Source organism: Anabrus simplex, chromosome 2 (genome assembly GCF_040414725.1).
Source record: "Anabrus simplex isolate iqAnaSimp1 chromosome 2, ASM4041472v1, whole genome shotgun sequence".
In the NCBI taxonomy this organism is placed as follows: domain Eukaryota; kingdom Metazoa; phylum Arthropoda; class Insecta; order Orthoptera; family Tettigoniidae; genus Anabrus; species Anabrus simplex.
The window spans coordinates 1,011,284,533-1,011,299,594 of record NC_090266.1 but is presented as its reverse complement, the minus strand read 5'-3'; the positions used below and the strand labels follow the sequence as shown (position 1 = coordinate 1,011,299,594).

At 37.4% G+C, this 15,062-nt stretch overlaps 1 protein-coding gene across 1 annotated transcript in view; it reads left to right on the top strand.

Annotated features, from left to right (window-relative positions):
- LOC136863761 (uncharacterized) overlaps positions 1–15,062 on the top strand; it is a 558,429-nt gene that overhangs the window by 508,733 nt on the left and 34,634 nt on the right. Inside the window, exon 5 of the mRNA XM_067140113.2 lies at positions 13,518–13,746. Within this exon, the coding sequence (XP_066996214.2) occupies positions 13,518–13,746 (229 nt within the window). The remainder of the gene's footprint in view (positions 1–13,517; positions 13,747–15,062) is intronic.

The window sequence follows — 15,062 nt, the reverse complement described above, 5'->3', positions numbered from 1 at the left end:
CCCCATCGTCGCCATAAGACCTATCTGTGTCGGAGCGACGTAAAGCCCCTAGCAAAAAAAAAGTTTTACACCCAGGGTTTTAGGTAGGATTTTACTGTCACTCGTATCAGATGAAATATCATTTTCACTTCAAATCTATTCTTCAGTATTATGATAATTTCCATCACTGTCCTCCTGATCTAAAACACTTTCAGTTAACTCAGCAATAGCATTGTTGTCACTAGCCTGTACTACGCCTGGAGCCATGACACCTGATGAAATGTTTGTGCCTTCATAGGCAATAAATAAAGCCCATTCCTATTCTATTCGCAGAAGTTCACTAAAGGGCAACCCTTACAGGGGTGATCAAAATATAAGTTAATACATACGAGTCGGCGCGGCGCGTGAATATCTCGTCATTTCAGTTTAAGACCTGGCCAATGCTCGCATGAACGTCACGTCAAATGAGTCTAGTTGGTTAATATTGACATCTCCCCTTTGAATTCCATTCCGTTCGCTAAGTTGTTCCAAGGAGTATCTCGCCTGTCAAATGGATGTGGGATTTTGTTACTCTCATAGGTCCGAGGACCGCTTAAATTGTTCTGACCTCGGTAAATTCTCTGAAGGAGGATGCTATCCCACTTACACATAGTCTCAGTGATGATCCCATCTCTAACGGGTTAGGGACTACGGTGGATTGTATAGTCCTATTTAACTGGACACAAGGAAGGCCATGACTCAGAATATATCCGAGATGCCCACTAGTATTTAATAGCAAATAATATCCCGACTTTCAGGACCACATTCTACGACACTCAGCCGTTGTTCATGGTCACGAACCAGGACGTAACTACAGTAACCCAGACCGCGAACAACATAATTAATATAATTACATAATAAATATAAAATTCCAAAAATTTATAAAGGACGGAAGAACAATTTCACTCCATACGTGAACTTAATACCATAGCTCTCATCATAACATAGAGCTCAGATGATGTACGGAATCTTTCCCTTCCGAAATCGGAAGGAAAGGTAAGGAACGCCCAAATAAGCATAACTTTCAATTGAGCAATGGCTGTGAATAGCAGCGCTGGGCAGAAGTGAGATATCTTATGAATGCTTTCTGACACCGAGCTCTGATTTGTTTAAAAATTTTCTTCAGACATTTCTAAACATTTTTTCTCGTTTAGTCACACACGTGCGGTCAGTAACAGAATAGGTTAGTAGCTACGTAACTTTCCTCTGATACCACCCGAGAATTTTCACGTACTGTAGTATGTAATAAAAATAGTATAGCCTTATTCGTATGTAAAATGTATTGTCAAGAGAAGGAGTGCACTCTCTACCAACATCAAGCAATCCAAGAAAAATCTTAATCTATTTTGTTCACTTTTTATTATATTTCTGCTGGGTTGAGTGGCAGGTTGGACCCTGGCTCAGTCTGGTGGTATTTGAAGGTGCTCAAATACGTCAGCGTCGTTTCGGTAGATTTACTGGCACGTAAAATAACTCCTGCGGGACTAAATTCGGCACCTTGGCGTCTCAGAAAACAGTAAAAGTAGTTAGTGGGCCGTAAAGCAAATATTATTATTATTATTATTATTATTATTATTATTATTATTATTATTATTATTATATCGCTTGATAAAGTATATACCTGCAAAAATATAGATCCGCACCAAAATAACGTAATTATGAAAAATGGGATTAATTATTTGGGACTTCACATTTGACATCCTGGACAAGATCGGGAAATTGTCTATAAGTCCACACAGTTATTTTATTAGATGTGTCACTTTAGATTATCTGGGAATACGCGACATCGCCGGGGTAGAAAAGGACGAAGCTAATTGCAGGATATACGATTGCGAGTGAGAGACAAATACTACATATAACTCCATACTCCCTTTTAAGGTAGAGACGCACTATAAATTCGAAACTTGTGACATGAGAAGCTGAATCTCACTACGTTGCAATCTGATGAGGATGTTTGCTGTGAAAAATGCGGCTTATCGGTACTCCGAGGGGATGGTATTATAAGACTCTTTGACTTAGTTCCTTCATTATATGCAAAGGAATTTAAGTTGTGAATTGTTTTAAGTATTTGAACACCTTCCATGGTTCCCTCGATAGAAGACCAGCTCGATGACTACTATTGTCTGAATTGGCATTCAGTTGCTCCCTGCCACGTGGCAATGACTGTGGATGATGACCTTGAAGACACTAAGGTACCATGAATAGATTGACCAGTACAGAGCCATTAACTGAATTGCATGAAGCATTTTCGGTCAGGATCTCTTACTGATCAGATTACCGAACTCATTCGTACACGTTTTGTCATTCTCTGGTTCGTACTGTTGTGTGCGTTCTTCTCTGTGATGAATACGTCTATGACAAATTATGGATAATATCAAATTGCGAAGTTGTCAAAACATTTTGGTGATTCTTCATTATGCTTTACTACATATACCCTAAATGCCACCAAATTCACATATCCAGAATGGCATTATTGGGCTAAATAAATTAATGAACGCGAAAAATATATAAATTATTAGACATGAATACGTCCGGGCTAGGAATTCATCCGCATATGTTCATGAACAAAGGATGAACCTGCAACGAGCATTCAACTCTGGTCTTCAGTTTCACTTTAGTTTGATTTACGACGCCGGCGTATACCCCAGTTACAAAGCTCTTTCCTGACTGAAAACCGACCGACGGCATAGTTCCATATAGTAACTTTAATGTACGTATTTCGAAGAGCGAATGAGTATTTCCTCTAGTACGTTTCTTGTAAATTTCAAATTTTATCCTTATTCTAAAATGGTAAGATTTTATTTGGCACTTTCCACACTCTTGCCGTCAACAAAATCTCAAAATGTAAATGTCAGATTGTAAGGAGAAATTATCAACTTTTTAATTTTTATACTAATTTTTTCGTTTTACCGACACAGACAGGTCTTATGGCGACGATGGGATTTGTACACGGAAGGGCTAGGACTAAAAACGGAAGCGACTGTGGGCTTTATTAAGGTACAGACCCAGAATTTGCGTGGTGAGAAAATGGGTTTCGAACTTACCATCTTCTGAATGCAAGCTCACATGTACCTGACTCAAACCACGCTTAATTGTTTCGTGTGATTGGTGACATATGGTAGGATGCGTAATTTTTTTAGCATGGTATTCAGGTTAGTATATTGACATTGTATAGTTACAATGCACCATTTATTTCTAAAATTAGTATTAGCATTATTTTATTATAATGGTGTACATGCGTTTAATATTCAAATTTTATCTAATTTGTAGGTACTTAACGTATTGTCATTGAACACCGCCACGTTTGTTTTCTTCTTTCTTTGTTGTGTGTAGTGTAAGCTTTATTGTACAGGCTTGCATTTTAATGTTGTGTTTTACTTGTTTTATTTATCATGTACTACTTTTTTGGTACTGTTATGCTTCGTATACCTTCTTATTGTTACATATTGCTTTCTGGTTTCATTATGTACGCTACTATTTAATATTATGCGTATTAGCAATTGTTTTATTTAATTGACCGTTAACCCATTTTTACCTTACAATCTGTCCTGCTCCATGGCTAAATGGTTAGCGTGCTGGCCTTTTGTCACAGGGGTCCCGGGTTCGATTCCCGGCAGGGTCGGGAATTTTAACCTTAATTGGTTAACTTCGCTGGCATGGGGGCTGGGTGTGTGTGTCGTCTTCATCATCACTTCATCCTCATCACGACGCGCAGGTCGCCTACGGAAGTCAAATTGAAAGACCAGCACCTGGCGAGCCGAACTTGTCCTAGGACACTCCCCGTACTAAAAGCCATACGCCATTTCATTTCACCTTACAATCTACATGGTTAAATGTAAGAGGGGGCCACGAGTCCTAGCTTGTTACTGACAAGGACGTTAATAAGCAATACCTGAAACCGTTCTTTAAAGGTAAGGTACTAACCATCTCCCATAATCTCGGAAATCATAGTTCTGGGAGAGGATATTGTTTATTGTAATCTTACTTTCCGATACATGCAGTTTCCAAAATTTAAAGTTCTATAGCATAATGGAAAGCAAGCAGTGAAAGTGCAGGTTAAGAATAAGGTTTCCGAAAAACATCATTAATCAAAATTTAACATATGTAAGTCATTTAGAAATTGAATAGAGAAAAAATGACGGCGTTAAACGGGTTTTACAAACATTATTGTAAGGAATGAAACTATTCGGACATGCTAGAAAGGTCCATCAGTTACCTCGTAAACATGACCCACCAAAGAAGTCACCAGAGAAGTCCTCTTCAGTCCCTCCATTCCATGTCCGTCTCTTGGAATGAATATTAATATAGACTGTCGAATGAAAACCAAATCATGCAGGCAATTAGATCTCAACCAAACCCCATGGCACTACAGCCCTTGAAGGGCCTTGGCCTACCAAGCCACCGCTGCTCGGCCCGAAGGCCTGCAGATTACGAGGTGTCGTGTGGTCAGCACGACGAATCCTCTCGGCCCTTATTCTTGGCTTTCTAGACCGGGGCCGCTATCTCGCCGTCAATAGCTCCTCAGTTCTAATCCCGTAGGCCGAGTGGACCTCGAACCAGCCCTCTGGTCCAAGTAAAAACCCTGACCTGGCCGGAAATCGAACCCGGGGCCTCCTGGTAAGAAGCAGGCACGCTACCCCTACATCACGGGGTCGGCATTAGATCCACAACGATAAAGTACTTATCTATATATATAAAATAACTTGTCCTGACTGACTGACTGACTGACTGACTGATTCATCATCGCCGAGCCAAAACTACTGGACATAATGAAATGAAATTTTGGTGATACATTCATATTAAGATGTAGGTGCTCGCTAAGAGAGGATTTTTGGATATTCCGTTGCTAAGGGGGTGAAAAGGGGGGTGAAATTTTAAAATGAGTGTATCTATATCTCAGAACTTTATAAGTTTACAAATGTAAAAATTGGTATTTAAGGTCTTCTTTGAAAATAAGGAAACACGTATTTTTTGGTTTTCAGAAAATCCCAATAGGACGAGTGAAAAAGGGTGAAAAAGGGGTTGAATGCCTTTAATCAGGATACCGGTACTTATATCTCAGAAAATGTAGATATTACAAACCTGAAAATTGGTACTTTTGATCTCTTTTAAAAATAAAGAAACCCGTATTTTTTGTTTATGGAAAATCCAATTAATGGGAGGGGGAAAAGGGGTGTGAATTTTTAAAATGAGTGTTTCTATATCTCAAAATATTGAAAGTTTACAGATCTAAACATTGGTATTTAGAATCTTCATTAAGAATAAGCAAACACGTATTTTTTGTTTTCGGAAAATCCCAATAGGAGGGGTGGAATGGGGGGAAAAAGGTGTTGAATGCATTTAATTACAATACTTATATCTCAGAAACTGAAGTATTATAAACCTGAAAATTGGTGTTTTGGATCTCCTTTAAAAATAAACACGTATTCTTTTGTTTTTGGAAAATACAAATAATCGGGGGTGAATTTTTCAAATGAAAGTATCTATATCTCAAAACTTTGAAAGTTTACAGATGTAAAAATTGGTATTTAGAATCATCATTAAAAATAAAGAAACACGATTTTTTTTAGAAAATCCCAATAGGACGGGTTTAAAAGGGTGTAAAAGGGGTTTATGCCTTTAATCAGGATACCGGTATTTATATCTCAGAAACTGTAGATATTACAGACCTGAAAATTGGTACTTTTGATCTCTTTAAAAAATAAAGAAACACGTATTTTTGTTTTTGGAAAATCCAATTAATGGGAGGGGGAAAAGGGGGGTGAATTTTTAAAATGAGTGCATCTATATTTCAAAACTTAATAAGTTTGCACATGTAAAAATTGATATTTGGATTCTCCTTTAAAAATAAAGGAACACGTATTTTTTATTTTCTGTAAATCCGAATAGGAGGGGTGTAAAAGGGTGAATAATGGGTTAAATGCCTTTAATGAGGATACATATATCTCAGAAACTGAAGATATTACAGAACTGAAAATTTGTATATGGGATCTCCTTTGAAAATAAAGAAACACGTATTTTTTTGGAAATTCCAATTAATGGCGGTTAAAGAGGAGTGACATATTGGGGTGAATTTTTTGAAAGACTATATCTACAGAATATCTGAGAAACATTGAACGATACAGACGTAAAAGGTGGTATTTGGAATCTCCTGTAAATGTAAAGAAACATAGATGATTTGTTTTTGGAAGCTCCTCTTAAGGGGAACTAAAAAGGGGGTGAAATTTTAAAATGAGAATTTATACAGTATATCTCAAAAATAACCTGAACATGTTACAGAAGTGAAAAATGGTATTTTTATCTGTATTAAAAATAAAGGAACCTGTATTTTTAGTTTTCAGAAATACCCCTTGGGTGGAGGTTGGGGGGTAAAGGGACTGAAAAGGGTGTTGAATTATTTTAATTAGGCTACTGTTATCTCAAAAATGAAGATGTTACAGACGTGAAATTTGATATTTGGAATCTACTTTAAAAGTAAAGAAACACGTATTCTCGGAAAATCCAATATAGGGGGGGGGGAGGTGAAAGAATTGAAAAATTAATTGACTAAATTGTATGAGCATACTTACATCTATTAAAAACTAAAGTTGTTAGGGCCTACAGACGTGACAATTGGTATTTGGATCTCCTTTAAAAACAAAGGAAAACGCGTTTTAGGGGGCAAATCATCTTGGGGGCGGGAGTGAAAAGGAGCTGAATTCCTTTCATGACACATAAATCAAAAACTGAAGAAGTTAGAGTCGTGATAATTGGTATTTAGAAGACCCTTTACTGTTAAAGAAACAAGTAATTTTTGCCGGAAAATTCACTTGGGGAGGGGGGAGGGAGAAGGGGGAGGATGTGTGAAAGTGAAAGAAATGTGAATTATTTTTATCTCAAAACTGAAGGTAATAGACGTGAACATTGGTGTTTGGCATCTCCTTTAAACATGAAGAAACAAGCCTTCTTTTAGTTTTTTTTGGGGGGGGGTGTTGGCTAAATAAACTTAACGGCGGTGGGGTGTAAAAGGAGGTGAGACCAATGGATTTTACTGTTCATAATGTGTTTATAAGGAGCCTCCGTTGCTCAGGCGGCAGCGTGCCGGCCTCTCACAGCTGGGTTGCGGGGTTCAAATCCCGGTCTCTCCATGTTGCATTCGTGCTGGACAAAAAACGGACGGAACAGGTTTTTCTCCGGATACTCCGGTTTTCCCTGTCATCATTCACTCCAACAACACTGTCCAATATAATTTCATTTCATTTGTCATTCATTAATCATTGCCCCAGAGGAGTGCGGCAGGTTTCGGCTGCCGGCACAATTCCCATTTTTGCCGCTCAATGGGGGCTTTATTCATTCCATTCCTGACCGTGTCGAATGACTGGAAACAGGCTGTAGATTTTCAATGTACTTATTCTGATCATAAACCGATCATTTTTAATCTTTCCTGGGTTCGTTTTCAAGAGCCATCTTTTCCTTAGGAGAACGTTCTTAGATTACAGTAGATTCTCCTGGCATATAAATAAAAATTTAAACACATTTGAAATAAACGATAGAAATGAGATTGACCGTCCAATTTTTCACCTCCATAATAAGGTCAATAATGCACGGAAGTGTGTCATTCGTATGGCCAGAAATCCAGCACACTTGCCTACGCGCGACAATGGTGTTGGTCATATTTTCAACAATGACAATGGCAGCAGATGTAATTTACCGCCAAGTAGCGGTCTTGCATCTTCCTGTGGGATCCAGAACATCTATAATAATAATAATAATAATAATAATAATAATAATAATAATAATAATAATAATAATAATAATAATAATAATAATAATAATAATGTTCTGGACCGTCGTCAAATGTGCGGACCGCGCTGATAACGGTTCCTGGACGGGTAATGACTAAGAATGCAGTCCGGCCGCGGGTTCAGTATCGCCAAGGCACCCAAGACGACACCACGCTGGATCTCCTGAAGGATTTGACCCATATTAAAAATGCTTATAAGAAATGATGCCGAATATTATGGACCCAACTGACCGGGTAGAATACCTGGACTTGGCATGGGAAGTACGAAATCGATTGCTGGAAAGTAAGATTGAAAATTGGGAGGAAACTTGCCATAATCTATTAGAAAACGAGTCAGATCCCGAATTTTGGCGGATTCTGTCAGAAAACGAGTCAGATCGCGAATTTCGGCGGATCATATATAAAACAATAAGCATTCAATTCTAAATTTCAGTATAATACCGTAGCGAAGCACGGGTATCTTGCTAGTATGCAATAAATATAATCTACGAACCTAACTGATCTAGACTACAACTGAGTTATACTCTCTAGATTGCCTTATGCACAATTCTGTTACTAAAAAGCATGTATCATTCTTTTCCTTCCCTACATTTCCCTAATAATGACGCATAATTTTTCAGTTCTTCTCGGGTACATCCGCACTCTGTTCAGTAAATTTACAATCATATACAGCTCGTTTTCATTATCATCTTTTCTCATATCTTCTTCGTCTATAAATTTCTCTGTATTTCTGTTGTCTCTAAACAGTCTTTTTTGCCCATTCCACTTCTTCAGGACTTAGCAAACATTTATATTCATGTCTGTTTTGTCCGTATGCTTTATTTTTGTGTGCCCCTATTAACTACCATATTATGCCCCTCATTTCCCTTTTTCGTATATTATCTGTCGTTGTTCTCATTCTTCCAATTACATTACAAACTTCCTGCAGTGACCACCTATTTTTACACTGTGAAGCAAGTTTTTCGTCTCAATACCCTTAACTCTTAGAACTATTTTATATAGGCTATATTATTTGCTGCTCTATCCAATAGTATCACATTTCTACCGTTTCCAAAATGCCCCGACCCAAACCACGCAGCATCCTTGGTTTTGATATTACATTTCGATGGCCTAGATTGAATACCTCGTATCTCAAAAAGTTCTTCCTAGCCATTATTTCCCTTAAGACTGGTCACGCCTCCCAGCCACACATGAATATGCAGTCCATCAGAACGATGTTCATTGGGTTTATTTTCCTATGCTGATACGTAAAGAAAAATGAACCTTATAAAATTACACTGTAGGAGTCAGTAAATACGTCACGCAGACATACTTTCCTATAGTACGGTACGATAAGGTTCATTTTCCTTCACACGTCGGCATAGGAATAAAGAACACAACGAACATTGTTCTGATGGACTGCGTATTCATGTGTGGCTGGGAGGCGTAACCAGTCTTAAGGGAAGTAATGGATAGGAAGAACTTTGTGAGATACGAGGTTTTCATTCTAGGCCATCGATTTGGCGTTATTAGGCTATCTGCAACACTTCGCTACCTGATCCCAAGTTCAGCCTCAGCCAATGATTTATTATCTTCTTAACAATATCTGCCTGTAGACTTACATGATTTCACATCATTCTCACTTCACAGTTAGCTGTACAACTGGTTAGTCCCATAATTATTTTAGCACTTCTACTCGTGATTGCATCGAGTGTTGGTACTTTCTCTTCGACTCCTCCGATCGCTGATCCGTAAAATACCGTAGATTTAAGTAAGGTAAGGGTGTATTCTGCCCGAAAGTAGGTCCGAACCTCCGGAGAGGTGTGCCTGAACCGGAGTTTATGTACGGTAGGGTAGTCAGTTCTTTTCCGCTCCTCCATTCCCTTACTCCCCACCAACAGCGCGTGACAACCCATCCAAATCTTGACCACGCCCAATGTTCGGAGATCTCACCGGATCCGGTGTTTCAACACGGCTACGGCCGTTGGCATGATTAATGCATTAAAAATATTTTCATACAATCTGTAATCAGTGTTGGGCATATTTTTATCCAAAATGTCAATAGCGTACAGCGCACACATACCCTTTAGTTCTGCTCTTCTTTTTTGTTCTGACCGTTTTCCATTTCCACATAGTACCATGCCCAAACACTCTACTTTCTTGAAAACTCATCTCGTTTCACACAACCATCATTTTTAATTCTTTGACAATTTGCTTCCTTTTTTTAAAATACCGCTGCCATTAACTTGGTTTTCTGTGCATTCATTTACTAAATTCCAATCTTTAAAGTAATTTACCACTCCATTTATACTTGCATGCATGCTATCGGGAGTAATGTGAGGAGGAGAATGTCATCCACAAACATGAGACTTCGAATATCCTGATTCTCAAGGTCTGGGTAAACGCCAGACTCGAAGCATTTTGATTGAAACATATTTATAAACAGTAAAAGCAGTGTAGGTGACAACTCACAATCCCGTTTCAGCTCTACTTTTGCGAATATTTCCACAATTACTATTCCCTCCCTAATTTTAATTGAAAATGTCACTTCTGAGTATATGTTCTCGATCGCTCTTATCATTTTATGAGACTCCCCTTTCTTGCTCCGTTGTAATGAAGAAATTCTGTGAGATAGTTAATGAAAGGTTAAAATTATATAAGTACACAGAAGAATACTACACATGAAAATATTTGAAAAGTCATGGCAGCTTCAAATGCAACATCTAGTTCTCATGCTTAGTATCAGCTGCTACTAGATTTTTCTCACGGGAGGACAATAAAAAGATGGAAAGTTTGCTCTTGAGTGGTGCGAAAAAGTTCTGCATTCGATAGGAAGGCGAATATCGAATGAGACACTACTATGTACACGAATTTCGTCCTATGTAAATCAGACGTAAAACCACTCTTGAAGAATGCGTACTGATTCGCCACACTATAACTTACCACACCGAAAATAGTTCTTTTTCATTCAGATGAGGGAACTTACGCGATCAGTGCAGTGATTTGTTCTTAATCGGTGGTCATTGCGGGAATAAAGCTGTTCTTTGATCATTATGTGTGCTCTGTTTTGAAATGTTATTCATATCTCCCATAGATATACCTTCCATCCTGTCGGAAACAATTTGTACACCATGTCAAGGTAGGATTTCCGCCATTCTCCTGTGAACAAAATTTTTTCCATTATCAGCCAATACTGTATGTAGGTGAACTAGATGTTGTGCGATGCCTTCATCCATATAAAAGACATCGTGCTTTCCTCACTCGGAGTCGAAGTAATGAATTAAAATGACATGACAGATACAAATGAGGAACATAGACGTCTTATGGAAATTCGAATACTGTACACTCAAATCTTCTAGTGTTCAGTTTTACTGAAGTGAAAAATTTGTATAATTTTATAAGACAAATTATCCTCCTTTATTTTCTGTTTTTAATACTGTGGTGTGTTACTCCATCTATTCCAACCAGACTGTACACATATTTAAATCGATTAACATGGCTAAGGTAGAATGGCATGGTAACAATGCGTTGTCGGTCCCTCTTTGTTTAAGGAGAGCCAGTGTGTTGGGAACAAACAGTGAAAATACAGCAAAATATATGCAGGCGAGTGTGAATGTTGCTGAGGGAGCAGAATTCCTTTCATTAAATGAGCTTTGTCATCTAAATACTTAGCATTTAAACTGAATTTTTTTATTGTATCCTACGAATAATATAAGAAGAAATTTTTACCTCTTGAGTAGAAAGCAATCGAAGTGTATAGCGCATCCTTCGCAACACGAAGTTTAATATAACACCAGAAATAGTATTGTTCTCCATAAAACGTTCAACACATAGCACGTTATATCTAGTAGTGCATAGCAGGTCGATGCAACTTTTCATCAATTAATATGCATAACATCTAAACTTTTCCTCATGTGTTTCCTTTACCTTTAGTGAAGAGTTATTTCAGTCATAAGGATCGCAACCTAAGTTAATTTAATAATTTTATCTTTCATTTATATATCTCTTCCAGAAACATACACGTTTCTGAAATAGCTGTATTTCATTACTGGCCGTACTATACACAAAGTTAAATTACTATCACAAGCATCCACTCGCTGGCATGTATGACGATTGTCTTTCGAAAGCAGTAGGCCTACTCCCTCAACTTTGGGAACAGATTACTGGCGTCAACCGCCTAATGGGAGTTAGTAATTATTCAGCGCAACTGGCATTTGTTCTATCGTACAAGATAACTTGCGACCGCTGTAACCACTCGAGAGTGTATGTAATTTTATAGTCTTATTCAGAACGATATATTTAATTGATTTTGAAGGCTCATAAATTATTGGATTAGTAAGCTGCATTGCGATTGTATCATTATTGTATGAATAATTTAGTAATATTTGACTAGTATCATCAAGGTTATAAAATAGTAAGGAAGAAGGATTACCTGAAATATGTACAAATATTAAACCGGCGTGATGATAGAGGGATGTGATAGAGAAGCAGCTATCAATAAATGAGAGGCGCAGTATTACATTTCTGCTCATCAATTTCTCCCCATGTAGTTGATCATTACAGTTTTGTAGATTATTATTATTATTATTATTATTATTATTATTATTATTATTATTATTATTATTATTATTATTATTATTATTATTATCATTATTATTATTATTATTATTATTATTATTATTATTATTATATGGCGCTGTTGCCTTCATCACAGTCGTACAAAATATTGTGGCGCTTGATGGACAATACGTCCAAACGGCATTTGATCCGAAACTGCATCCACCTAATTGTAAATGCCCATGTGATAGTTTTTCATATTAGATGTCGGAACGCCCTGGTGTCGTTTATGCTGTTTTCCTTAAATAATCAGTTAATTTCTAAATTATGATTTCATTACTTGCCTAATAAGGCGTGTGTTAGGCATGCGAGTGATATGGTCAGCCTTTCGAATTTGATGTTTGGTAATTATCAATTGTATTCATACTCTCAATGCGCGTGGTATTAACCTCTGGTAGCACTTCATCGGTTCTATGAGTTTCTTTTTCTACAGAGTGTACATAAATTTCTATTGCATACTTTGAGGACTTGCAGTGTGGACCGAGTAGATTTATTTTTGAATAGGAGCTATATCCGAAAGCGTACCGTTTCTCCTCTACAAGCAAACACCAGCACGTGTTTAAATGTCCCGCTCCTGTACGTGCACTGTTGTTGCAGTGCTTCATGTCCACTTACTGACAAGTGAGTAGTGATGCGAAGAAATAATCCTGTAAATATGCCTTTTTATTTTAAAATTTCATGGGCGGTTCTCGCCACCATTAGTGTTAATAGGTAGACTTTCATCTCAGTTGTTTGGTTCATTTCTGTTTTTAATTACAGATGTTCAATGTATTCATCACCACAGTCGATTATTATGGAGCAAGAACTCGTGCTCTCCCCAAATCATATGCCGTCAGGTTAGGTAAAGAAGCCTGGAACTTGTTTGTCAATATTAGCTTCCTGAAATGACTTAATATAAACTAGAATAATGATCAAGGGACCAGTAGTAGGAGACATAATATATTGTGCATTGATTTCGGTGTTGTTGCTATTACTACGTAATTACATTATTAGCGTTGACATTTTTGGTAAATAATGTTGTTTGGTACGTTTAGTTAGCTGAAGTACTCGCTAATAAGTATTTTTTTATGCATGAAAATTTATCCTTACTTTATCAGTAAATACATTTTTTGCATTCCAGATCACTGATCCAGAAGTGATGGTGAACTTCCCGCCCATAATCCATGTTCATGGACTGATGTCGTCCGCTCTTGGCTTGAAATTCAAACTTAAGGGATCGCATTTCATTGATGGCCAAATGAAAGCAAAATGCGTGGCTAAGGTATCTCCAGTGATGTGGGAAGGAGACGAGGAAGACACGGTCGAGAGGGTTCTTCCACCAGATATGGTCCGTGAAGCACTTTTCCTTGGTAAGTGTTGCTAAACCTGTGCTTTATTTATAACTCATTGCTAAATTTAGTATTTCATGTATTATAAGATGCATGTACCACAGATCACAGAATAGTTTTATGCTACCACTGCAAAGCTCTTCTGGAGTTTCCATAGTTAAATGTGTATGTTATAGCAAATGAAATGCCCCTTACATTGCTGGAACATGCCAATTCTTTGCAAACTCTTAAAAGCAAAACAAAGCCAAACGACGTAAAATGTATATTTTGAACTCATGCCATCCGAAAGGAAGCTCAGTCATCGTGTTGATAACACTGTTTTGAACTTATATTTGATTTATAAGACTTATGTCAAAGTTTGATCGTAACTGTATGGTCACTCTGAATAAGGAAGCACTCTCAATGAGATGTGTAAAAGTGAACTAAACTAATTTGGTTCGGACATTCAGTCATTACATGGAAACAGATATATTCACGAACGTCCCTCGCACAGATCTTACATGGGCCACAACAGCAGAAAATGACTGCTTGAGTTAAACTAAGATCTTTGTTATCTTGGTGTCCTGTGTCAACATAAACTATGAAAAATGTTTCATAATGAAACTCTTCACCCTCGGCGTTTATGGTGAAACCTTGTTATTACAAATGATGGACCGTTATTTAATGTCATTGTTTTCCGATGAACGCCGTATACTTCTTGTTCCGGATAACCAATGTCAACGTGCTTGAAGAAAATGGGATAAAACGTACAACGAATTCAGTACGCTGGATGCTCATTGATCATTTAAGGAGCTACTCCCTTAACACTGGAGCATGTTTCTAAAAACCCATAGGGGAAGTTGATTACTGACATTTTCAAAATAATAATTCATCTTGCCTGTCATATGGAGGTATCGTCAATGTAATTTTCATAACGCCGAAATGATCAAACATGAGTTTTAATCTTAGTTCCCAGAGTGAGAATATCTGGGGTCACTGAAAACTGCCTCATAAGCATGTGATTATAGACCACTGAATCCATAAAACGTATGCTTAAATTGTTATTGAAGAAAGTGACAAACCTATCTATAATTGCATGACGGGTTGGTGAATTGAGTTCAAAGAGGACTACAAGTATCCGTGAATACATCGGAAAGTTGTTGCTTAATATTTGATTTATAAGACTTATGTCAAAGTTTGATCGTAACTGTATGTGAATAATATAAACTGAGAAACCAGCATCCATTAATTTACCTGTTAGAAATCAACGGGTATTACGAATACATAACTTTCTCAAAGTCCATATTATGTACTAAATATCACAAACTAATGCAAACGAGGTGCGTAGCAATGCATGA